The sequence below is a fragment of the Ischnura elegans genome, chromosome 12 (genome assembly GCF_921293095.1).
Source record: "Ischnura elegans chromosome 12, ioIscEleg1.1, whole genome shotgun sequence".
In the NCBI taxonomy this organism is placed as follows: Eukaryota; Metazoa; Arthropoda; class Insecta; order Odonata; family Coenagrionidae; genus Ischnura; species Ischnura elegans.
Genome location: NC_060257.1, coordinates 93,434,601 through 93,462,502, shown reverse-complemented (window position 1 = coordinate 93,462,502; position 27,902 = coordinate 93,434,601). Strand labels below are relative to the sequence as shown.

Sequence of the window (27,902 nt, the reverse complement as noted above, 5' to 3'; positions counted from 1 at the left end):
TTTGTTTTGGATTCCGATGGATAGCTATGTTGTACCTCGTAGATTGAGTGTTGTGTTGGGCGTGTTTTATAGTGATATTTTTTAATTCTGACCATTGCAGCAATTTTGCCTAATCTCCCGGTATCGACCCTCGCGCACTCATTGGCCTCTACTCTCCTGGATTTGAACTCATGCGTTTGTTTTGGACTCCGATGGATAGCAATGTTGTACTTAAGTTCTCATATGTTGTCTTGTGTACACCTGTATTCCTTTATTCTCCTGTCTCTTGTTTTATGCTGAGTCATTAAAGTTATACTCTTGAAATAAAACGTGCTCTGATTTATCCCGAGTGGTGTAAAACAATCATGAGATACAGAGAACCACACAAGCAATATCGGAAATTAGTTCGACCGAGTTCAATTTTCGACAGTTAGATGGCAGCACTTTCGTGCATCCTCATCCTCACGGCATCTCTCTAAGTGCGGCGGTCTCTCTCTTCCGCATCCCCTCGGCAGCGGACCGGCAAATGGATGGCATCTATATGAAAGGATACGCTCATACTCTTTGCATCTGGATGACATCCAGCTGCCAAAAAGAAATTTGATGGTTTGTGCCGGCTGGGGAGCCTTAAAGTTCCGCAACGTGTAGCTCAGCCTTGACGCGCGATTGAAAAATCGCTCTTATTTCCTTCGTCGCAAACTTTTTTTTCAAGATTTCTTATTAGTACTCTTTAGAAATCTCTACTTTATATTGTGGTTCAAATTTTCCGAGTTATATTTTTCGTAAACGAAAGATAATGTCTACTTTATGTCAAATTTCACGTGAAAAACGGGTCGGCCATTTTGCATTGTAAAACCCGACAGATGAGAGCCAAAATCTTCTAAAGTCATTGAAAGTATAGGCAAAGCACCAGATCAAAGGAATATTGCGTTTTATATTCCATAAAACTCACACCAACGCAAAACCACTTGGATAAATTCAAAGATTTTTTGAGGAAAAACGATATCTCGCGTGGCATTGAAAAATTGGTCATGCTTGGGCCTCTGTATCTCACTAAAGGTTCGTATTTATGTGAAATGGCATATAAAGCAATATTTGGTAATGATTTATGAGTATTTACGCTGAGTTTCAAGTCTCTATCCCCAAAAAGGTCATTTTGGACTTTATTCCAGCTTTTTCCGATTTCAGACCAGTGTGCGCCGGGTAGGAAGACGATCGGCCGCTGCGGCTGACGTAAAGGTATTCGGCGCCCACGTCGACAACTATATAGTGTATTCGGCAAGCTGAAACTACCAGGCCAAGGCATTAGAATGACTTATCGGCTTTAAAAACTGCATTATTACATGAGTTTCATGATAGCGCTTCCTGTCGGCAGATTGCTGGACCTACTAGCCTCGAAAGCACTGTAAACTTAACTACTCGACTCGACATTCGTAATGCGACTCGAAACGCTCGAGTCGAGTACCAACTACTCGATCGACTTGAATTTTTGAGTACTCGCACATCCCAAGAAGATATGTGTTTTGTTATTACGATTACGTGGAGCGAAAATTCAAATGACTGTTGGAAACGCGGTCGTTTATTTTGTTGTTTGAAGTAATACTGGAATCGGAATCGATTTTTCGCCTTGGCAAGTACTCGTTTTCGATTCCGGTTCTTGGCCGAGAATCGAGGAATCAAACCGACCCATCACTAAAAATAGCCCAAGAGCTCTCACGTACGGCTGGCCATGTGAGCACAAGCGTTGTCAAAACTTTCTCACCGAGTTTTCCCAGACACTTGTTTTGTTTCGAATACCTTAATTTTCTTCATAATCAAACCTTGTATTCAACGGTGTTCGGCGAGATGTTGTGGAACATTATGATACAATGATAAATGAAGAGCATTCCACTCTATGATTAATAGACTCATGAATATTCCACTTTCACGGGAGTCCTTTGCCAAAGAACTAAACCACAATCATCACATTGCTTCTGTTAACGGCTACGATGGGTATCTAATTGAGAGGATATTGCAGAATTCACGCAGGAAAAAAGCCATTAAAGAAATCACAGATCTTAAGCGGACCTCAAACACAAAGAAGTGGGTGAAGCTACCATACGTAGGTAAAGAGTCATACAAAGTTTCCAAGTGCTTCCCGAGAGACCGTTTTAAATTCTGCTTTTATTCCCTAGTGACGCTTAAAAAATTATTTGACAAATCATTCGATAAATTGGACCCTCTTTTAAGATCCGGCATTTATGCAATTAGCTGCGACTCATGTGATTCAACATATGTAGGACAAACTGGTCAGAATTTCAAAGTGAGGACAGCAGAGCACAAAAGATGCTTTGATAAGAAAGACACCAAATCCCAGCTAGCCACTCACCTTATCAACGAGAACCATTCATGCAGTTTCCAACCTAAAATACTGGCCTTCGAAGGAAAAGGACGCCAGCTCGACGCACTCGAGCAATGGGAAATCACCAGGAGGAGAAAACGCAAGGAAAATCTTTTGAATGACATTGAGTTCCTGAGTCATTCCCCGTTGTTAGCCCTCCCCCCTCTCAAACCTTCAACCGAATCCCAAATCCTTACGTATCCCAACCACCTCCCCACCCCCTTCCCCCATCCTTTACCCCCCAACCCCTCTCCCACTTCCGCCGACTCATAAATATACCCCTCCCATTTGCATGATTGTATATATATATATATGACTTCTTGACAAAAATATGGCATTTTGTACCTGATGATAGCGAAGTAAGGTCGCTGAAACGCATCGTACCAAATAAAATTACTGTGGACATGCACTAAGTTTGCACTAAGTTTAATCAAACCTTGACCGTACACATCACAAATCTGGCAATAAATTTCAAATGGTTAGTGATTTTTTGCCAAGAAAAACCTTATCACTGCTAACACTTTACAGCTGACGGGACTTTCAATTGCAGCACTCATTTTAGCCCTCCACTATTTACAAAGTACGATACACAGATACAATGCTCAAGCTTCCACGGCTAGTTGCGTGCGGAGTACAGCAACACTCTGATGGTGGTGCAAAGTCCACCCACTGCCATGCTACGCCAAAATATCTGTTACTTAATTACTGGACAGCCTTTGTAATAATAACCACTCCAACTCTCAAAAATGTATCAGCAAAAAGGGTGACTACGCGCATCAATGTGAAAATAGATGAATAATGCTGGCATAATGCAAACGAGGGCTTACCAGGGATCCAAATCTGTAGATGAGCATTATTTCAACTCCATGAGGGTCGGCATCAACGAGGGCCAAAAGAGGAAGGTTCAGCTGCTTCCATATCGAGTGAACGAGCCGCCGAGTGCACACGTCTGGATATCCTCTGCCCTGGGGGAAAAACATAGATGTAAGCACTTGATTGAAGCTATACAATCTTGTTTTGTGTTTCAGCATTTCAATTAATAGTCAGGGTTTTGATTCTTCAGACATGGCTGAAAATGAAATAATAATAATAATAGCTTAGTTTTTCCACATGTTTAATGCACAACTACACTGACACCAATATACCAAAGAGGATCTTAATCATGAGGGGCATTGGTCACAGAAGGCAGCATTTATAGTTACACCAGCTTGGGGGAGGAAGGAAGGGAAGAGGAGTTGGGTTGTGGAAATGGAGTGGGCATTGAGAAGCATGACGGACACGTTGGGACGAATGGGGAGGAGAAGCAAGTGTAATAGGGTGGGCCAAAAAAACTCAATTTTTTATTTCCAAGTTGTATTAGGGTGGAAAGTAGCGAATCGTATAGACAAATCAAAAGAACAAAAAATTTTCAAAATGGCTAGCAGCGGGAGACATAATGGGAGATAACATTAATAACGGGCATGGTTCTTTTTGACTTGCTACACCTTTAAAAAGCTTAAATATTTAAGTTACAGTATATTTTTTAACAATGAACATGCTTTTATAAAAATAAATCAGCCTTGACTCAAGATTACAAGAAACAAGAGAGCTCGGACTTTTAATAATTCTGAAGGCAAGGCAGATAGATGCAAGAAGGAAAAAAAGTAAGAATATTCACACCACTAAAAATCAATTTCAATGAGCAAGAATATTCAGAACTGATACATGGTGATGGACCGAGAATTATCTTTTCCACCACTGTTGGTAAAAATCATTGATGACGAGATCGAAGCGTACTTCGACAGTCACTCAATCCCTGACTGAAACTTTATTTCCAGGCAATTCCCAGGTCACACCCACACTATTGAACGTTGTGTAAAACTCGTCATGGAAGCCTCAAAAAAAGTTTACGGAAATGAATCTCGAGACGGATTCATAAGAACCCCTCTGCTATCCAGATCATTAATGCCTAACTTAACAATCAAATCAGTCTTCTAAGTATCTTTGGTTACATAATACATAGCAATATTAATGGACAGGTTCAATTCAATTGACCTTAAGGTTCAACCAATATGGCCTATTTAAAGAACTCTGTTTTTTATTTTTTTGTAAAAGTAAGTTGGCCTAAAAACTATACTGTAACTTAAATATTTAAGCTTTTTAAGTATGAAGCAAATCAGAAAGTACAATGGCTGCTATTACTGTTATCACCCATCATGTCTTAGGCCTAACCATCTTTTTTCGGGTACTGTTTATCTAAAGCATTGGAGTCATTACAAGACCAAAAGTTGTTCATTTATTCACACCATAGTAAATCACAGTGCTCTGCACAGTGTTCTTAAAAACAAAAGAATATTAGAGTGAAACACCTAATTTTGAGTGGTTTGTTTTGGTTTTGGTGTGACGTAATTCAAGCAATAATAAGCAGCAGAGGTGGAGTGAGGTAATTGTTGTGATTGTTGACGGCGCGGGAGGAGATGAAAAGAGGGGGGTCGGATTGTGATACAGTGGAAGCCCCTTATAACGAGTACGGGATATAGCGACAAGCTCGAATTAGCGACAGCTACCCAAGGAACCATTTTAAACCCTATGATTTAAATGTAAAATAAATTCGTATTAGCGATAATGGCTCGATTCCACTCTTGCGCCATTCGTAATTACGACAGGTTGACTTTTTGACCACGTGCCACATCTCTGGAATTCAATGCTTTTAAAACGGCATTTTTTCCGCCAACTTCGACGTCTACATGTTCCGTATTCTCCTATTCTTCTTTCCTTAATAAATTTCTCGAGTACACATTTCATTGCTCTTTTGTCATCTCCCTCCCGCGCCTCCGCAGTGAGGTTAAAAATTATTCCGCCCGTCTGCTAGCACCATGGCTGGTAAACGAAAGTCCTTGGATTTAAAAACCAAAATGAGAATTATTGCAGATTGTGTAAGTGGAGAGTGTTCAAAGAGTGAAATAGCGAGGCCATTTGGAATTAATACATCGACATTGTTCACTATTTTAAAGAAAAAAGAATAAATTTGTTCGGCAGTGCTTAAAGAAGGGCGTCCAAGCACTCAAATACACCTGCGGCCCGGAGAGCATCCGCAGCTAGAAACTGCTCTTTTTTCGTGGTTTTGCCAGCAAAGAGCCGCAGGGATTCCTATCACCGGCCCAATGATGAAGGCTAAAGCTGAGTATTTGTGTGAGAGGCTTGGTGAAGACAATTTTAAGTGCTCGGATGGATGGTTTGCACGATTTAAAGATAGGAAGGGGATATCCCTTCACAAACTATCCCGTGAATCATCAAGTGTTGACGTTAATCCTGTGGAAGGCTAGGCTCCGGTCCTTAAAGACTATTTGGACAATTACAGCCCCTGCGATATTTACAACGCGGACGATGAGACGGGCATATATTTTAACCTTCTCCCGGACAAAACTCTCGCCACTCGAACGGACCCCTGCAAAGGAGGGAAGAAAAGTAAAGACCGCGTAACTGTTCTTTTATGCGCCAATATGGATGGTTCTGATAAGTTAAAACCGTTCGTGGTGGGGAAATCCGCCCATCCCCGATGTTTTAAGGGAGTTAAAACTCTCCCTTGCACTTACGAAGCAAATAAAAATGCTTGGATGACGGCTGCTATCTTCACGCAGTGGTTACGAGCGTTTGATGCCAGGATTGGTGGAAGGAATAAAAAAGTACTATTATTCATTGACAATTGCCCAGCCTACCCACCAACAGAACTAAGAAACGTTAAAATTGTGTTATTGCCGCCTCACACTACGAGCGTTCTTCAGTTCCAGTCAGCATTCCTATCAAAAAGTGTGCGCCACTGCCGCTAGAGGTCTCTACGTCCGCTGATATTGCGTCTGATTGCGTGAATCTCTACGAAGCATAAATATTGCTAACAGACAGACAAAGAGTGGACTTCATTTATCATTTGTCCCTCTATTTATTTGAAACAGTTTTTCACCCTTTCCACCGAAGATAATTGATATGACTAATATGCTTTTAGATGCCGTAATGCTGTTCGGTTTCATGATTCCGATAGCATTTGAGTCGGCTGTTTTGAAACACGATAGTAAACCATTCATACCGGCAGACTTGAAGCATAAGAAGATTACTTCCACCTTCATTCCGCCGTTAACCTGAAAAAGATAAAATTGCAATGCTCATGTGGAACCCTAAAATTTTATCACGCTCCTTTCGTCACCCAATTGCAGCAGCCACCCATCATTTTCATTACTACTCGGAAAGATAGAAGGTATGAATTTTTGAACAGATTCCGAAGTTTTAGCATTTAATAGTCTGATGCATAGCCATAACTGGTAGTTATGACATGTATATTTGGAGCATACAAGAAATAAGGATAATAACAGCTCATAATGCACAGTTCAGTACGAGTGAGGCTGAAGCTGGGACTTTTAAAATCGACTTCTTAATGCCTCGGCATATAGCATCCTGCATAATTACATATGATTTGATCATAGATTGCAAGTGAATATGATCATTAGTGAATTAAATGTTCAAAATAATGATTTAAAACGGCTATCATGCTGCAATTTTCGCCTCTCGGCAGAAACAAGGAAGGTGAGGCCTGATGAGTGATTTTTTTGTGACAATGTAATTGCATTCGGTAACAACGACAACTCACTATAGCGACAGATTTCTCTGTGCCCAACAGCTGTCGTTATAAGGGGCTTCCACTGTAGTTATGGCGGACGGGTGTTCCCTTGCTCCCGAGTTTGTATTATTTAAAAGTGCAATGAAATGTTTGTATGTGACGTGAAATTAAGAGTAATTAAAAGAAAACGTTACATTTTGGCGCCGCAACGTGTGGGGCACGACTTCTCGAGAGGATCGAGACCACGGAACGCCTGAGGAACGAGTCGCGTCGTAGAGAGCGGGAATTCAAGATGGCGGGAGTGAAAAAATTTTACGAACTGAAAAAGGTGGATTTACAAAGTTTGTTGAGAAATCGGGGATCGACGACCCAAGGGGCGAAATTTGAGCTGCAGGAGCGTTTAAAACCGCTTTTGATAAAAGAAGGGGTAGATATAGAGACACATGAGTTTGAGATGGAGACGCAGGACCAAGGATACAGTGACCTACGGGTGCTACTAAGACAGATGCTGGAAGAAGAGAAGAGTCGAAATAGAAAATGGGAAGAAGAACGGGAGAGTCGAGATAGAAAATGGGAAGAAGAACGGGAGAGTCGAGATAGAAAATGGGAAGAAGAACGGGAGAGGCGAGATAGCAAACAAGAAGAAAGAGACAAAAAGTTGGAGGAGACAATGAAAAGCATCAACGAAGGGCTAGCGGCGTTTCGGAGAGAATGTAAGGGGAGAAAGGAAAAACAAGTGGAGGAAGTGCCCGGGAAGATGGTGGACGAGATAGGACAAGAATCCACCTCAAAGGCAGCTGGGCTGGATGAGGAGGCGGTCCAACGCATCGTGCGTGAGAGGGACGCGAGACCCAGCATCGCAGTGGCATCCGCGGTGCAATTGAGGGTCCCGACGTTCGATGGGGGGCATACATCGGGACCCCGTGAGGAGCGTGCGTGGAGGACGTCGGGAGGCGCGTTCCAGCCCAACCAGCAGCACGGATGGGACTCGAAGAAATCACAGCAACGGCAAGCGTCGAGCCAGCAGAGAGAGGGACGACGAGACAATAACTTTTTCGGCGATGGATACGTTCACCGGCCGGGCGAGAGATCAGCTGATCAGCGGCCTGCACTAAACAATGTAGCGGAGGCGCGCCAACCGGAGCGACAGCACCTTGTCAATTCCATGATGGCGGAAGGAAACAATCACATAACCGAGCTTAGATCAGCAGGAGAAAGTGACTCTGAGAAGATCGCGAGAATATTTAAGATACGTGAAAATAACGTAAGAAAGGACGAAAATCGGGTGGAGAGAAGAAGGAGGAAAGAGAAAAGGAAGAGAGTAAAATTTAAAATAGGGCAATTAGATAAGTGGCGAAAGTAATTACACCCTAGAGAGACGGTGGAAGGGTGATATGACAAAAAAAAATGAGGGTAAATACATGTGTAATAATTTGATATGGATGATTACAAAAGTGTTTGTTGATTATTTATTAAGTACATAGTTAATATTTATATGCTTGGAATGAATGATGACAATGATGAATGAATGAGTAAAGTGAACAAAGAAGGGGAGTGATAAGTAAAAGAAGTGTGACAAATAGAATAATAAAATGCCAGTGTGTGAAGTGGAGTGAACTGTGTTTATGTGATGGAAAGGGGGAAGTTCAAAACTGAAGGCGTTGGGGCCACGCCCGTAACCCATAATACTTTGTTTTTGAAGGCTTTGAAAAAGAAAATTGCATGTCATTCCATTTTCTTTTCCAATGGGGCAAATGTAACACCTAATTTTGAGTGGTTTGTTTTGGTTTTGGTGTGACGTAATTCAAGCAATAATAAGCAGCAGAGGTGGAGTGAGGTAATTGTTGTGATTGTTGACGGCACGGGAGGAGATGAAAAGAGGGGAGTCGGATTGTGATAGTTATGGCGGACGGGTGTTCCCTTGCTCCCGAGTTTGTATTATTTAAAGTGAAATAAAATATTTGTAAGTGACGTGTGGAACTAAGTGAAATTAATTGAAACTTTACAAGAGGTATAAAAAGATAACTGATAACTTCAGGCTTGACTTACAAGGGGAGACCACATACCTTGCTCCGCCTTTTTCAATGCCGTATGTATTATTTATGGCATTCGGAATGGCGAACACATCTCTGAACTGGTAGTGGTTCCATTGAATGGGCCTTAGTTTGGTTGTAATTAATTAATTTCCGAGCGGTATTTTAACAAGCATTATATAATCCCAAAATAGCATCACTCTTTCAACAGGGTCAGTTGGTCTAGTGGTGGGCGTGTCTGCCTCTCATCCAGGTTTGAAACTTTGTCACGGCAATGTTTTGTATTTTTCATTTTGATCGTACGGCGACAAGTTTTTCACTAATGTTAATTGCAGCATTTAGGTATTTAAGGAGTGTCATTTTGAGCGTGGAGATATGAGGACTACACTAGTAAGGTTTGGTGTGCAAAAAATTTTAATTTTTTGTATTGCTTATATTGCTTACAAACATTTTGTCAAGCAATGCAAGAAAATAATCCATCGTGCAAAATCTTCTTACAACGATAAATGGATAGAAATTTCAGGAAATGCTTCAAAGGCATCCAGGTCAATTATTAAAAAGGAGAGCAATAACAATCCCGCCTCTTTACCAGAAGTGTTATACAATCTGGCACATTAGTGACAAACCCATTAACTGCAGCTAATGTTTTTAATGATTACTTTATTGAAACTCCAGAGAAAATACGCAAGCTATTCAGCAACACTTATTCTACCAAAGATCCTCAAAACAAGTTATCTATACAAGCTAATTTAAAGAGTGCACCTTTTATTTACCCTGCCACCCCAAGGGAAATTTTAAAAATCGGCCTCTCCCTCCAAAACAAAATGTCATCAGGCTTTGATGGCATTCCAGATAAGATAATTAAATACTCCATTCCTTTCATTGTCAACCCACTTACCTATCTGTGTTATTTATCAATATCAGAAGGTACCTTCCCTCGGCAATTAAAAATTTGCTAAGTTTACCCTCTCTTCAAAAAAGGAGATAAAAAGGATTGTAATAAATATAGGCCTATAAGCTTACTTTCAGGTTTTTCCAAGATAATTGAAAAGGTCATGTACAATCGCCTTATAGGTTTCTTATATAAAAATAATAGTTTGTCCAAATACCAATTTGGCTTCCGGCACAATAAATCAACAGCCGATGCTTTTTTTGAATTTGTTAATGAGGCAACTAATGCTCTTGACAAAAATAATCTTGCTGTGGGGTTGTTTATCGATCTCAAAAAAGCTTTTGATACTGTTAGCCATGACATAATGTTACGGTGCCTTTCAAATTATGGTATCACTGGAGTAGCTTATTCTTGGTTAAAATCTTATCTGACAAACAGGTACCAATTTGTCCAAATATCTTACCTGGATTCAGATACAAAATACATATATAATTTCTCTTCAACCATGAGAAAAGTTAAATTTGGAGTACCCCAAGGCTCAATATTAGGGCCATTATTGTTCGCATTATACATAAATGACCTTCCTGCATACCTACAGGAAGTAAAAACCATTTTATTTGCTGATGATACTAGTATACAGGTGCAAGCCCCTAACTCACAAGAACTGCAAGAAAAGATAAACTCCACAGTTCAACGTATACAGCTATGGCTGAGAAGTAGTATGCTAGCTCTCAACCTGGAAAAAACTGTCTGTGTGAACTTCAACTGTAAACAGCCACCAAAAGTTGAACTATTCAACACTGAAATCTCTTATGTAAATAACATTTCCTTCCTTGGAATTACTTTAGAAAAATCCTTGAAGTGGTGTAAACATATCGAAACCTTAACCACCAAATTGTCACGTACTATTTATCAACTGCGTCACTTACGATCAAGCGTTTCTTTGAGTGTTTTAAAACATGTGTACAATGCTAACTTTCAATCCTTAATTTCCTACGGTATTATTTTCTGGGGTGACAGTTGCAATAGCACTGAGATATTTATTCTACAAAAGAAAGCTTTGAGAATTATGTTAAATTTAAAGTATAAAGAATCTTGTCGGCCTCACTTTGAGACACATAAAATTTTGACTGTAACATCCCTTAACATTCTGAATTGAATGGTATTCTTAGACCATATACCAAGTAGACGCGAGATTCCCCACCCCTACCCATGGTTCGCCATGTGGCCAACATCTCCCCTCCGCTCCCTTCCTTCCCCACCCACTTTTAAAGCGGCGTGACGTCACAGTTGGGAAGCACACCGTTGTAGTGCATGGCTAAGAATGGGGATTCGCTGTATCACTGCGGTATTTTGACCATTTTCTTCGCGATTTTTCAATTAAAAGTACTAATATTTATTGTGTTATGTACTAGAAGTATTCTTTCAACCATGGTAGGATTGGTGAACTTACAATTAATGAAAAGTGGCATTTTTCGGCATTTGTAGCGACGTAAACATATTGTGGCAGTAAAATGAAGAGAAAGCCCTTTGAACACTTCTGCAGATTTTTTTCTTATCTCGTTAGCGATCTAGCATCATTCGGAACATCGTTATAAAAGTATCTTACAAACCAATTGGGAACGGGGGGAATTTTAGAGAGTAAAAGGGTCATGGTGTAAAGAATTTGCCGGTCATCCACAAATCGTAACGCGGCAACGCCTTTTCATATAATACGGTCACTTATGCAATGCAAATTGAACTGCGCAGTAGTGCTATTAAAAAAGGGATGTCAACGAATCAGCATTCAGATGATTTAGGTAAGTAATTTAGTTATTTCATAAATGCATATTTTTTTATTTAGCAGACAGCTATTTGTGATGTTGGAAAAAGGTTTAGCGCCGGCCTTGCAAGTGACACCTACGATTTACGTACGCTATGGAAAATTCTGGGAATAAATAATACCTATTATAACATATTTATAATTAGAGAGAAAGAGAGGATTGGATTTAAATAATTTTTAAAATATATTTTCTTTATAACAATCAATTATATTTAATTCATTGAATAACTTAATAAATATTTTCATGTCATTTTGTACGTATATGTACTAACTGAGTTTTCAATTAATTTTTTTTAAACAATTTATGACATAATTTAATATTTTAGATTTTTGTCATAATGCACAACAAAAGAGGATGTGAATTCAAAGATCATCTAAGAAGTGAATCTCACTTTATAACAAAAATCGAGAAGCGAGTACTTTGTCAAATGTGTGAAATGTAACGGATAATTTTCTATTTTTCACGGCAGTAGGAATGATATGATATGCAGCTTTATCAATGCCGTATCATTTATGGCATTCGGAATGGCAAACACATCTCTGAACTGGTAGTGGTAATGGGCCTTAGTCTGGTTGTAATTAATTAATTTCCGAGCGGTATTTTAACAAGCGTTATATAATCCCAAAATAGCATCACTCTTTCAACAAGGTCAGTTGGTCTAGTGGTGGGCGTGTCCGGCTCTCAGCTGGGGGGCCCAGGTTTGAAACTTTAGTGCGAAAAATTAGTGTGGTGCAGACTGTCAGATCACGCCCCTCTTGAAGGAGAATACATTACAGAGCCAGAGGTGATAACGGACGCACACAGTTGTGCTGTAGCACGGGGTGTATTAAGTTTGAGAGAGGATGGGAGGTTATAGTAAAATTAGGGAATTTCGGGCTGGATGAGGTTGCTTTGAGTCGGGGAACAAAAGTGGCAACTCTCCATAAAGTGGAGAAAAATTTTAAAGGTAACTTTGCAGGCATAAGGCATGTCCGAGCAACAACTACCGAAGAGGGGAAGATAGATTTCTGGGAGAAGTTAGTGGATCTGGATGAACCGGAAAGAAAGGCGTTGTTATCCCTGTTGAATGATTACCAGAGTTAATTCATTGAAGGAAAACTACCTCCGGCCACAACAATTAGGTACTTCTCACAGAATCCCCACGGGCAATTCTCCACCCATTTATCGCCGCCCCTATAGAGTGCCATATCACCAGAAGGAAGTGATTCAAACCCTTGTGGACGATCAGTTACGGGCCGGGATAATTGTCCCTAGCAGTAGCCCCTGGGCTTCACCAGTCATCATTGTGCCAAAAAATCAGCTGACGGCACACCTTACAGATTTTGTGTTGACTTCCGTGGCCTTAATGCAGTGACTACCCCAGACATGTATCCCCTGCCCAATATAACAGAAACGTTAGACTATTTAGGGAGGAGCCGTTACTTTTCCACGTTAGATCTAACGAGTGGTTATTATCAGATCCCTATGCATTCTGACTCCAGAGAGAAGACTGCCTTTAATGTAGAGGGCGGACATTTTGAATACAACCACATGCCTTTCGGATTACGCAACGCCCCTAGCACGCTTCAACGCATGATGAACGGGGTTTTGAGAGGACTGAAGCCCACACAGTGTCTCGTCTATTTGGATGACGTCATTGTATTTAGTTCCTCCATAGAAGAGCACGTTGAAAGGCTGAGAAGCGTGTTCGATCGGCTGCAAGACTCAGGTTTGTCGTTAAAAATTGAAAAATGTCACTTTGCTAGAGAAAGGGTAAGGTATTTGGGACATGGGATCGGCCGGGAGGGAGTTCGTCCGGATCCTGAGAAAATAAATGCAGTTATGAATTTTCCTTCACCTAGTAACACCAAAGAAGTGCAATCGTTTTTGGGACTTGTCAATTATTATAGGCACTTCATAAATAATTACGCAGTGGTTGCAAGACAGCTGACGCGGCTCCTCAAGAAGGGAACTAAATTCATATGGACACCTGACTGTGACCCGGCGATGGAATCCTTGAAGGCGGCCTTGGTAAGCACTCCGGTGCTCACCCATCCCGACTTCGCAAGGCCACTCATTATCTCCACTGACGCCAGCAACTTTGCAGTGGGAGCAGTGTTGTCGCAAGAGATAGACGGTGAGGAGCATCCCATCACGTATGCATCTTCAAGCAGCGGAAATAAACTACACGACCACGGGGAAGGAGCTGTGCGCGGTCGTATTCACGGTTCAGTATTTTTGCCCTTATGTGTGGGGTCGCCCATTCAAAATAATCACGGATCACGCCGCCCTCCGATGGCTTTTCAGTCTCCGCGATCCCAGTAGTAGATTAACCAGATGGGCGCTGAAGTTAGCCGAATATGAGTATGAGGTTATTCACAAGCCAGGAAAACTCCACCTTAACGCCGATGGGTTAAGCCGAAAGATACAAGTGGTGGAGGTAATGGATGACGAAGATTGGAAGAGGTAACAAGCCAAGGATATTGAATGCCAGGTGTGGAAGTCGTGTGAGAGTTTTGAGAGAAAAATGGACTGCTGTTCAGATCGACAAGTGAGGGATTAAAGGTGGTGGTTCCTGTGAGCCGACGGGAAACTGTGTTCCGCCAACATCACGACCACGCTCTGTCAGGACACCTAGGAGCAGGGTTCCCACTCTACCTGAATAATGAAATTCACGGCTTTTTCCAGGTTTTCACGGTTATTTTTCAGGTTTTCACGTTTTTTTTCAGGTTTTCACGGTCTCAATTTCGCTAAATTCACGGTCCGTTAATAAGCCAATAATAAGAAAATCACTGGCTGTATATCAACAGAAAATTAACGTACGCGACAAACGCCGTGAATGTTAACGCCGCGACGAAACGTGATATCTGTTATGACGTGATCTATCGTTTGCAAAATTCAGGGCCGACTAAAGGACCAGCCCAACCGCGCTCTTGTCTGGACGCCGAATACCCTTCGGACCTTCTTCCGTCCGGACACCCGAGGTCCTTTTTTAATTCCTCGCCGAGAGATTGTATTTTGCGCACGTTGTTATTACTGCACAGTAACCGAATTTCCCCCACCCCAATCTTTCTTATTTAACGGAAAATATTTTATTTAAATTGTTTATAGAACATAATAAATCGAAAAACAATATCATACACCGTATTAGCACGAATCTAAGACGAACACGATTCTAAGACTACCCTCCTTTTTTGGAACTCCACTAGGGGAAAAATTTTTTTTCCTAATAACGATACGATCATAAAATGAATGCAGAAAAACGATCAATGCTATATTTTTGTGCTAGGTTGCCTATGTCCCAGGAAACGCAGGATTATTGCGAGTAATTAAGATATTCATTAAAGGTTTCAAACAATATTTTAGATAATAACAGGAATAGTAGTACTTTATCAAGACACATAGGTCATATTGTTGATTCGACCCATATCTCTTTCAAAATTCTGAAGGAAAACGCCACCTCACTAAAAAAATATTTGCTCTCCACTCGGCATTTACACTGCTATTATGGATTTCAGTCTGATGTAAAAATTCTAATCCATCAAACACCATTTCCAGTACACGTATTCACAAGAGCAATGTGCATGTTGTGCCTAAAACAACCGCATTCGCCGGCGCAGTGACTGGTTGTGAGATGGATCACGAAGGCCAAAAATAGTCTATTACTTGAATTGTTCCTGTCTAATGAATATATTTTTGGTAGCTCACTCTACCCCCACCCCTACCGTCATGTGCTAGCGGACAACCCAAGGCGCTCTGCAATATTCACGCGCATCTAGCCTGGATTCTTTTCTTCATGTTCAATTATTTTCAGTCCATCTCTCTAAGTTCTCAATGGTTTCTTCGGAGGGGCCATGGTCCGAAGACGAATAAAATTAAACTAGTGAAAATGAAACCTGACTTTATTAAACCTACATGGAAAACACTTGGTGGTTCGAAGTCCAGCCACCCTGGAAAGTAGGGAACCACTCGTAGGAGGTGAAGTTCGGAACTAATGCTATCGCGTACGGGGGTACGCAGAGCATACTGCAGAGGGCGAAGCGTGACTATATGACTGCGCCATGAAATTTTTTACTCTAAAGATACCCATTCTTTTCTAATTAGCGTAGCGCCAGATGAGCAGATGAATTCGGATTGTTAGTAGGGAGAAACAAAAATCCTGAGAAGATATCCCTTCGTCAGTAACTCTGACAAGTGAGACTTATAGTATAGCTCGTAAATTGATAACTGATAACGACCTGAAATCATGTTTTCCGAACAAAATGCCGAATTAACTGCCGAGAAACTCAGTTACGAGGATATCGCGTTTCGCCAAAAATCACCATCATATTTTTCCATCTATTTCCTTGCTTAAAATACGTCGTGTTTGGTCTCGTTTTTTTAAATTCCGTGCAAATTAGTAACATTTAAATCTGATAAAAGCATAATAGCAATTGCTGAATATCATTGTTAGATACTTTTGGGGCTAATAGGTGACTCATGCAGCAGTTGACCTCCAGGAACTGGGAACTTTGAAGGAGTTAGGCTGAAAAAGGTCAGTGGGTGAGAAGAGGGAGGAGCGCGAAACACGTTTCTATTGTTCTCGTGTAACTTGATATTTTTTTCGAAGCTAAGGTCTTTGCAATACGATCCCTGCGCAAGCTGGGACCTCTTTTTTATTTTGAAGAAGAGGAAAGCGTCAGAAGGGGGGAGGCGAATGCTGAATGGAGGGGGATAACGGACCTTGGGAAATGGTTCAAACGCAGGGAGTGTAGTGTCCACAGCGCATAGCAGGTTGTCAAGGCTAGCGGTCTTCCAATCACAGGATTGAGGGTGTTGAATAAACGTTCAAATTTTTCGACACAAAGGCCATCTAGATTTGGTTCCGAAAGTGGTCGCTGCAGCCAGTGGGAAGCCTAATTGGGTGGAAGGGGGACTCAGCAGTGACCTAGGGAGGGGAAACCAACCCAGTCGAGGAAAGTAAACAAGCTGATGAGAAGCGGTGTCATATTTCAGGAGGGGGAGAGAAAAGGCCTGCGCTGGGGAAAGATGTTTTTTTTCTTCAGGCAACATTTGTTCCCACGCTTTTCTGACCCATGCGACGATGCTCGCCACAATGAATAGAAGTACGCTCACTACGAACGAAGTTGAAAATTTCTGGGAAGGTATTATTATCAAGATTGAAAGATTTTTAAGGTTTTAGGATGAAATTCACGGCTTTTTCCAGGTTTTTTCACGGTAGACGAAATTCACGGCTAATTCACGGTTTTAAGGTTTTCACGGTTGAGTGGGAACCCTGTAGGAGTAGAGCCGACTATTAGACGAATACGACAGATGTACTGGTGGCCCTCCCTTGATAAAGATGTGAGAGAGATGATTGCTAGATGTGTTCCTTGTAATCAACACAGCCCTTACGAAAAGACGAGGGCACCCTTGAAGAAACTTCCAGTAAGTACCTCCAAATTTTCCTTCATCAGCATAGATATTGTTGGGCCTCTACCCCGCACCTCGAATGGCAACCGGTTTATACTTACCATTCTCGATCATTTTTCACGGTATTTTAGAGATGGTGGCTATTCCATCACAGACAGTGGAGGTAGTGGCCGACGCTCCACTTAGGCGGTGGATTTCGAAATTCGGTGTTCCTGATTATATACTGTCGGATCAGGGCCCCAACTTTGAGTCTGCTTTATTCCAGAATTTGTGCAACTTTCTAGGGGTATTGGCTTTATTCCAGAATTTGTGTAAATTTCTAGGGGCATCTAAATTACGTACCTCACCCTTTCATCCCAGCTGTAACGGAAGGTGTGAGAGAGTGCATCGAACCATCTCGCAAATGCTAAGCCACTGTGTTAATGGAAGAGACAATAGCTGGGATGTGTGGTTGGCATTTTCGGTGGCAGGATATAATTCAACCAATCATAGTAGCACGCGAGTGACTCCGTTCAAGGTGATTTTTGGTCGCGAAATGAAGACGCCCTTCCATTGCTTAGAGACCATAGGGACTGGTACGAGAGATTCTTATGTAGACGAACTAAGTGATCAACTCAAGCAAATTTGGAAAGAATGTTTGGGGAACAGTAAGAGGGCCCTTGAGTCGCAGGCAAGGCAATACAACAAGAGGAGTAGGGATGTGAACTACCAGCCGGGTCAATAGGTTTACCTAAACGACCCCTGTATAAAGCCCGGCAGAATCTGCAAGTTCCACAAACCATTCTCGGGGCCTTATAAAATCCTTGAAGAGCTCAATGACTCTAGTCTACGTTTGCAGCTACGTTTTAGGAATATGGTGGTGCATAAAGACCGTGTTTAAGTAAATAGGGGTGTGAGAAATATGGAACATGAATTCGCAGACGCCATCAGGGGCGAGAAAAGGCGTGGGCGTCCGAGATTACCGATGGCAAGTGGGAAAGGAGTTGAGGAAGCATCAACGTCTCCGGAAATCATTTCCACCTCCCCTTCTACCACTCCAAATGCAACAACGAGGAAGAAAGAAATAGTGACAGTTTCCCCCCTTTTCCTTCTTTGGAAGTTGATGCCATTTCCGATTTGGAGAGCGAGGCATCTTGGTCCGATCATTCGGAGGACGAGCGCGGAGACGAATGGAAGGCTGACCGACCACGCCCACTTCGAGCAGAGCAGCCGTTACCTCAGCGTTCGCCGTACCCGTTGCGAAGTAGGCGGCGAGCTACTGATAAGAACAAGAAAGACAAGGAAACAAGAAAAGGTTATTGTTGACACGTCAACGGCGACCTTGCCCGATACAACCTTGCCTCCCACCCTGTCCCCACCCCCTTTTGAAGATAGCACGGACCGCGCGAAGATAACGGAGCCGGCAGCGGAGACTCCTTTGACCAACATGCCCCCTGAAGCCCTCCCATCAATCAGTGCAAATGCCCCCAATGTGTGTGTCCGGTGCATATGATGAGCAAATCAGCGAGATTAATAGTGAAAGTACGACGCTAGCCGCTTGCCCATATAATTTGAGGCCACGGCAATGTTAAAAAGTGAGTGACGAGACCATTATGGCCGCGTGTTTGCCCGAGGGGCGATGAGTGTTCTTGAGTGTATGTTAATCTACGTATGTAGCATCTATGTAAGTGCAACGGGACCGAGTGTTTTCCATTTGGATAATGGAGTACTGGTTGAGAAACATCTTTAAGAGTTGTGATTGCATTATGTCTTTTCATGAAACGAACAGTGATTTAGTATCCTTATGCAGGCTTCCGCGGGTCGATGAGTATGAAGATACGTCTCTTTCGGGTAAAACACCGCGTGGGTCCATTGTTCTCGGACGACAGTTTCGCCGGCGTTACAGTCGGCTTCTTCAGGTCAGTGAAGTAATGATGCAGTGAATTGGCCGCCTTATATATCTGTCCGTAGAGGCTAGGTCATCTGTGATTGGCTGTCGCTGCTGTGTCTTTTTCCACGCAAAACTCGTTTCCAGGCATGCGGAAGGGGATAGCCGTCTTCCCTATTGAAATTATCTTGAGTCTTGCTTATTTCGATGGCTTCCCGTATCCTTTTTTTTTGTTCATAAAATTTCCCATTCCAAAGGAAATATGAGTTCTTTAAACAAACATTTTTATGAACAAAAGAAAGGTGCGGCCATGGGATCTCCTCTCTCGCCAGTCATCGCCAACCTTTATATGGAAAAGTTCGAGGAGCAGGCGCTGAGTACCTATAGGGTTGTACCTAAACTCTTCCTAAGATACGTAGACGACACTTTCGTCATTTGGCAGCACGGAGAGAAAGAGCTGTATCTATTCCTACAGCATTTAAACCAGCAAGACGACTCCATCAAGTTTACGATGGAGATAGAAAAAGACGCCTACCATTCTTAGACGTCCTCGTGAAGAAGAATACCGACGGGAGACTAGGCCATGAGGTCTACAGGAAAAAGACCCACACGGAGCGGTACCTACAATATTCTTCACACCACCATCCACTGCAGAAGAGCTCTGTAATCAGGACCCTATTCCACCGAGCCCTAACTATTTGTGACGACAATTCCCTAGATAAGGAGAAAAAACACCTGAGGAAAGTAATGGAGAAAAATGGATACCACCGAGACATCATCCGGAGGGAAGAAAGGAAAGCGAATATGGCCCTTTTAAAGACCGGTGACCAACCTGCAGAAGAAAAATCGAAACCTGCCGCCTTCGCAATGATCCCCTATGTTGCAGGAACCACAGAGAGGATTTCACGCGTTCTCGGCAAATGCAATGTAATCACAAGGTTCAATTGCGTCTCCAAGACCAGAAGCCTTCTCGTCAAAGTAAAAGACCGAGTTCCTACGCAGTCGAAGAGCGGAGTGTATGAAGTCAAGTGCAGCTGTGGGAGTAGCTACATAGGCCAGACCTCCAGAACCCTCAAGTGCCGCCTAATGGAGCATCAAAGGGCAACTAAAAACAGACAATTTCGACTTTCAGCCATAGCAGAGCACATATGGACAGGCCCTACCCATAACATCAATTTTGACGAAGCGAAGCTTATTTCCGAAGAAAGGAGATATTTTCCACGCCTGATACGGGAAGCCATCGAAATAAGCAAGACTCAAGATAATTTCAATAGGGAAGACGGCTATCCCCTTCCGCATGCCTGGAAACGAGTTTTGCGTGGAAAAAGACACAGCAGCGACAGCCAATCACAGATGACCTAGCCTCTACGGACAGATATATAAGGCGGCCAATTCACTGCATCATTACTTCACTGACCTGAAGAAGCCGACTGTAACGCCGGCGAAACTGTCGTCCGAGAACAATGGACCCACGCGGTGTTTTACCCGAAAGAGACGTATCTTCAGTGATTTAGTATGTTACGGAATTTTGAGTTTGTAATGGTATCCTCTTTGCCCAGTTGATTATATGAAAAGTACAGTGTTTATGTTGATACAAGGGGAGTTATTGGGTTTACTACGAGGCACGCATATTGTTTAAATTTCTTTCTAAATGACATGTGCTGACTTTGAAGGGGTTACAATAACCATGTATTGTGGGATTGTGGTATTGCATTCTTGTCCTGTTGTTTCAACATTTTATCCTGTTCTCCTATCGGTGGTGACCAATGTCTTATTTTTTTAAATTGTCCACTATAAGTCCATTTTTGTTGTTGTTTAATTCTAAAGATGAATGCATGTTTTTTTCTTTTCAATGTGTGGCAAGTGTGTCATTTAAAGGACACTTTATTTTGACTTTTCAGTATAATTGATTGTTTGTAATTTTTATGGAGTTGTCGAATGTTAAGTGGTATAAATCTCTTTGTTGTGTGGGAATACAAGTGGTCCGCTGACAGTTAGAAAAATTTCACTAAGTTCAATTTTTCCTTTGGGGGGGGGATAATGTAAGTGTCATACTGACTTGCATTCCCACCATTGTTAGCAGTAGAGCAAGCAGATAAATGTTGAGGAAAAGCTGGGAACTGCAAGCTGGCAGATGCATTGGTGGGAAGAAGACACGACGTTGGGAGTTGGTTTGGGGACGACTTGCGGAATGGTTGTATCTGAACGCGAATAAAGAGGAGTTATGGAAAAGACCGGAAATTGGTTATTCATTCCTTAATTCCCTTCCTCGCATTCCCTCAGCAGCCTCCGGCAAACCCGAGAGACTTACAACTGCTTAAATAAATAAAAAACGCTGTTAGGATGATAAAAATTTTTTCTCATGCCCATATTTGCTGCAAATAACATTCGTGAAAAACTTGTCGCCGTACGATCAAAATGAAAACTATAAAACATACTACTGTTACAAAGTAACATACCCAGGCTCCCCCAGGTGAGAGCCAGACGCACTCACCACTAGACCAACTGACCCTGTGAAAGGGGTGGTGCTATTTTGGGATTATATAACGCTTGATAACAATACCGCTCGGAAATTAATTAATTATAGCCAAACTAAGGCCCATTCAATGGAACCACTACCATTTCAGAGATGTGTTCGCCATTCCGAAGGCCATAAAAAATACGGCATTGAAAAAGGTGGAGCAAGGTACTTGGTCTCCCCTTGCTAGTGAAACATCTCCATTTAGGAAAAAAAGGAATAAAACTTTGTAAGGTTCTTTATTACATTAATATGGCCATGACCCAGGTTTCGTAATGTACTTACATCTTCAGGTGACTGATGTTACATGCATCTTATAATTACGCATATTTGAATGCAACAGTAAGGACATCTATCGGAAGGGAGTTGATTGGGTGAATGGGGGGTGGGGGTTAACACTAGAATGCCGGGAAATTGGCATACCCCAAGAATGCCGGGAGGGTGTCATTTTGACACCCATGTTCTTATAACCTTGATATGCTGCAGATAATTTTTTTATTAGTCTCTAGTGTTAAAGCGTCATCTTCGTTGCAATATTTGTTTTCGGTTCCTTAATATTTTCAAAAAATAATGTTTTTTAAGAGATTTCCATTGAAGTAAAAAAATAATATACAAAAAATTCTGTTCTCCTTGACCGCGGCATCTTTTTTTTGCATCTGGTTTTCGTCTTCGAATGTGGAAATTTGCTTTTAAACATGAACATTTTGAAAACAATAAAATAAATTACGAATATTTAACTTCAAAATTGTATAGGAGAAAACAAAAACACTGTATAAAACACAAAAAAATCGAATACTTTTTTGTACAGACTTCCAAAAAACATCTAAATTGCTGATTCTTTACATTTGTGGCACTTTCGCACTATTTTGGCCATGCTGACTTTTTACACAGCTTACAAAAACCAAAATTTCTGTTTTTATTGCATTTTATCTTTACTTGACAGTTTCTAGTCCCTTTTGGTTCAGTTTCGGGCGATTTATTAGAGTTGTCACTAATGACAACATGATGGCGAAGAAGGCTTACACCAAGAACACATTTTGTCGGTTTGCCCTGATAAACGGTAAGTGTAACGTAACCATTTTTGAACAATTTACTTGAATGCAACTATTCCTGAGAAGCTTTTATTCCAGCAGAGATTCCTTCTTTACCTTATTTACGGTACCCAAAAGGGTTGTGCCCTTTTTTAAGAGCAAAACAAAGCAAAGTGATGTGAAATTGGCCAGTAGTGATATTTTTGCCTTTGGTCAATTAGGGCTGCATAAGTTTCAATACAGCATGATCCGTAAAGCAATCGCCAGCTTGACGAGAGTCGTCCTTGCCAAGGTAATCAAATCCGCTTATCAAATAATTATTATCCTTATCCACTAGAAGGCAGTATTTTTGCCCATATATTTATGAGGCTTTGATGCCATGAACTGCGTGAATGGGCATCTGGCTTTGTTTGGAAACAGCAGTTAGTCTAAGGTTATTTGTGGCCCAGGCTATGATTCCACAGCCTCATGGTCATCTCCTTCTCACGTAGAATCTTGAACGAGAAGGTGTCGTCACTTTGAAGTCTGGCCAGCACCCCCTTCCAGGTCAGCACACAGCCTCACGACTAAGCATAAATTTCTTTTGTCCGATGGCGCTGATCCAGGTTCGTCTAAAACACAATGATGAACACATCGCTAATACCGTACGTAGCAGGTACAAATACTCAATCGTGTGTAGGTACATACTAAGATGTTTATCTTTCGTAACTGAAGTACTACAATGCCTTAACCATAGCCTGGACCACACATAACCTTTGACGAACAGCTCTTTCCAAACAAATTTAGATGTCCATTCACTGCAATTCATGGTTTCAAAGACAGGAATATCATTTAGTTTTGCAATAATTTTCTCTCGTGTAACACATCTATACAGTACCAATATCAAGACCAAACTGCCGATGCTAATCGAAAAGCACGTCTCGACTAGTCATGACACGCAAGTGTGTCAAACTCCACACTAGGAAGCTGAACACAAACTCTCGGAACAAACCAACTGCATTGTTGCCCGCGTCACTACACTTATGTTTCATGGCAAATAAGTGTCATTGCGGAAAAATTTGGTAGGTTTCAAGGAAAATCATTCGCAAATAGAGCAATGAAAAATCGTGCAAAAGAACCACAGAGAAAAAATCATTCGCCTTGACCGGGATTCAAACCCGGATCCCCCGATTTCCGGTCGAGTGCTTTAGCCAGTTAGGCTACCGAGGCATCATTCTTCCCTGTGGATATTTTCGGACACTACCAGACAAGATGGTGCTGGACTGCAGAGCATATTATGCCACAAGCAGTCCAAATCGTGCGCACAGCGCCACAGCCAGAGAGCAGGCCCGGACATAGAACACAAGGGGTGTTCGCTCTAGACTAGTTTAAAGTATACCGGGACTAGCCGCGGTGATAACTTTTACGGGAGTCATCCGCAATGCACAATCGTGCGAAAGACCCACAGAGAAAAAATCATTCACCTTGACCGGGATTCGAACCCGGATCCCCCGATTTCCGGTCGAGTGCTTTAGCCAGTTAGGCTACCGAGGCGTCATTCTTCCCTGTGGATATTTTCGGACACTACCAGACAAGATGGTGCTGGACTGCAGAGCATATTATGCCACAAGCAGTCCAAATCGTGTGCACAGCGCCACAGCCGGAGAGCAGGCCCGGACATAGAACACAAGGGGTGTTCGCTCTCGACTAGTTTTAAGTATACCAGGACTAGCCGCGGTGATAACTTTTACGGGAGTTACCCGCAATGCACAATCGTGCGAAAGATCCACAGAGAAAAAATCATTCGCCTTGACCGGGATTCGAACCCGGATCCCCCGATTTCCGGTCGAGTGCTTTAGTCTCGAGACTAATTAGACTGTAGCTTCCTGTCTTATGTAATCTGCTTTTTTCCTACAAGAGACGATTTCTTGCTACAATTAAATGTTTATACACTTCACTATTACAGGAGCAGTGCAGGAGAGCATGTCAGCCCCTGCATAAGATGTGGAGATGGCTATCAGAAACTGGCCAAGGCACGCCAAGGAGCGGTTGCAGGGGAAGAAGAGAATTAAGTGATACATACATAGTTTTTTGTGTTATACTACTTTACCTAAGAAGCCAAATAAATATTGTGCATGAAATTGATGCCTTATTTATTTAAATTCTTTTCTGGACCTATTATTTATTAGCATCGAACAAAATTCAGTCCTAACCTAAACGTGTCCTGAAGGTGTTCGAAGCGGACACTTTCAGGGCGTCCGTAGGCAACCTTTTTTACTGACATGTGGACGTGCAGCGGACAACCTTTGGCATGAATTCGGGAGGCCTACAGACATCCGTAGGCCAATTGGCAGACAGTCGCCGGACTTCCTATAAGTATCCGTGTGCTGTGTGGGTAGGCAATATATTCCACTTCTTTTTTCTGGTGGGAAACCATCTTGGCAGTTGGGTGACAATGTTTTGAGAGTTGAGGGGGTGTAATATGCAATTCGGTATTTTTCTCTCGGGAAGTAGGAGGAAAGGGAATGGGAATTTTTCCCCAGGAAGGGAATGCTTCACCACTTTTTTGGAGTGTTGATAGGCGAGAGCGAAGACGCCATTGATAAGGCATGTTTATTTCGGACTTTATTGAGGATGTTATCAATGATTGCTGGTTGCTAGCCATTAACCTTTGCAATGAGCTGAATGGTTTTCCATTCCTTATTGTAATTCTGTGCACTCAGAGGAATTTTTATGAGTCACATTGACAGATGTGTTCCTCCTTTTATTTACCCAACGAAAGTATTACATTGGGCTCTGCTGATCAACCACAACACAACTTTTCTGTCCACTTCATAGATATGCCTCCAAGAATTCCAAATTAGTTCAAATCTGTTCCTGCTAAGCAAATCACTGAAAATAGGGGTAACGATAAATTCATCTGTTCTCCAATATTCCTTGATTAAATCTTTCCTGACTTTTCCCATCAAAATTATAACTGCGGTAATTAATCTGTCATCTCTCCCACCACTACATTTTTTTATTTCCTTTTTCTGCAATTAAATACATATATGCACTTATATCTGCCTTCATTCTGCATGTTATACAAATCGAACTCATGGTACATCATCTCAAAAAGATCATTCCCAAAACACAATTTTTCTACCTCTAAAATACATTCACAACTACCAGGTGCATTGACGATTCCTGCCACTGCCTGAAAATTTTACAAACTTCTTGGAAGTTCAATTTTATTCCATGCCATGTAAGTGTCCTTCACTAAGCTACCATCGCTGTCACTTCAGAATCCCTTTCATCACTGTTATCAAGCAAATCAGCTTTTTGTCTTCCGTGAATATCATAACCAATTTCACTATCTGAGCACCAACACTCATCTACACAATCATCTGGCACGTCTGGTAATACATCAACACCAAGTTCTTCGTACACATCCTTCTCAATCATTACACACCACTAGTTGACACCATCATTATGGATAAGGGCTAAATATTACTTGAGTAATTTTCCAGTAGGCAAGATATACAGGATAAGACTAGAGATGTGCGAATAGTATCCGCGAATACACGAATACTAGAAAGTATTTGATATTCGAGGTCTCGAATAGTTATGCGAAAAGTACCGCCTCGAATACCTTGAATACTTTGAATTTCGCGTCGTACACTGTCGCACGCGCGTCGTTGGTAGTTGACTCGGAAAAACGTACAGAACTCTAGTCTTTTAGTACATGCAGCGCCGTTATAGGGAAGTTGACGAACTACATCAAATTCGCAGGTCAGAGCGGTGAAAAGAGGTCGACGTGGGGAACCTTAATTGATCCAGGTGAAAAAATCCGAAAATCCCCGGTTTCCCCCACCAGGAAACTCCAGTGCCGTGGGATAGTAACATCGCCGCATTTCCCACGATCTGCTATCCCCCTCCATTCAGCATTCGCCTCACCCACTCTGACGCTTTCATCTTCTCCGAAATCAAACAAAAGGTCCTCGCTCGGGCAGGGGTCGTATTACGAAGACCTTAGCTTCGAAAAAAATATCAATTGTTACACGAGAACAATAAAGACGTGTCTCACGCCCCCCTTTTCTAACCCACTGACCTTTTTCTGCCTACCTGCTTCGAAGTTCCCCATTTCTGGAGCTCAACTTCTGCATGAGTAACATGGGATAGTAACATTAGCGCATTTCCCAAGATCCGCTATCCCCCTCTGAGGCTTTCCTCTTCTCCGAAATAAAAAAAGGTCCCAGCTCGCGCAGGGATCATATTACGAAGACCTTAGCTTCGAAAAAAATATCAAGTTACACGAGAAAAATAAAAATGTGTCTCGCGCCCACCCCCTTTTCTCACCCACTGACCTTTTTCTACCTACCTGCTTCGAATTTCCCCCTTTCTGGAGGTCAACTGCTGCATGAGTCATCTACTAGCCCGAAAGGTGTCTAACAATGACTTTCGGAAATTATTATTACACCTTTATTGGATTGAAATGTTAGTAATGTGCTCGTAATTTAAAAAAGAACAAGACCAAACGCGAAGCATTTCTGACTTTATTTAACCATTTTACGCAAAGAAATAAATGTCAAAATAGGACGGAGGCTTGGCATTCTGGCGAGACTCGATATGAGCAACAGAGCTTCTCGGAAGTTGATGTGGTATTTTTTTCTGAAAACATATATCAAGTTACAATTTATGAGTGGTGCTATAAATCTTTATTGTTACAGTCCCAGACTAAGGGATATTTCCTCAGAATATTTGGTTTCTCCCTGATAGCAATTCAAATTCATCTTCTTATCTCCTGAGAACTCCCAAAGATGGACTGAAAATAATTGAAGAAAATCCGGTGGAGAAGAGCTTGTATTTTGCAAAATGCCTCAGATTGTCAGCTAGCACTTGGCAGCAGGAGTGGGGGTAAAGCGATGTTAGTTGAATTAATTATATGCCCAATTGTTTCCATAAAATTAAAATATTCCATTAATCAGCTAAATTCCTGTTCGAATCCTTTAAAGGGTATCAAAATTACACCCCAAAATCTTGTGTTGCCTGCTGCATAGGCAACTGAGTCAAACATTCCAGCATTCATCATTTAGTGTTCGAGGTATTCGAATATTCGAGCAATGATTTAATATTCGAATTCGATATTCGAGTTCGAGAAATCTGCTATTCGACCCATCTCTAGATAAGACATATATTTGAAATATACGTAGACTACAGATGTATGAACTTTCATAGAGTTAATGCACAAAACATTCCATCTAAGGAAATGATTCCTTAGTTAACTACATTAATTCATATCGCTAATGAAGAGAGCAAAGACCACAAAAATGTACGTACAATGTTGAAATCCTTAGTTTTCGAAGATTGGCTTATTTAATACGCCACCGGGCCCTCTCGAGGGATAAATAAACTAATAATAAAGGACGTTTTTTCTTC

General features: G+C 41.7%; 1 protein-coding gene across 5 annotated transcripts in view; it reads right to left on the bottom strand.

Moving 5' to 3' along the window:
• The window catches only part of LOC124168921 (meiotic recombination protein SPO11), a 131,504-nt gene that overhangs the window by 87,741 nt on the left and 15,861 nt on the right, over positions 1 to 27,902 (bottom strand). For all 5 annotated transcript variants that reach the window (XM_046547317.1, XM_046547314.1, XM_046547315.1 and 2 more), the window contains exon 6: positions 3,187 to 3,324. In XM_046547317.1, coding sequence (XP_046403273.1) covers positions 3,187 to 3,324 — 138 coding nt within the window. The remainder of the gene's footprint in view (positions 1 to 3,186; positions 3,325 to 27,902) is intronic.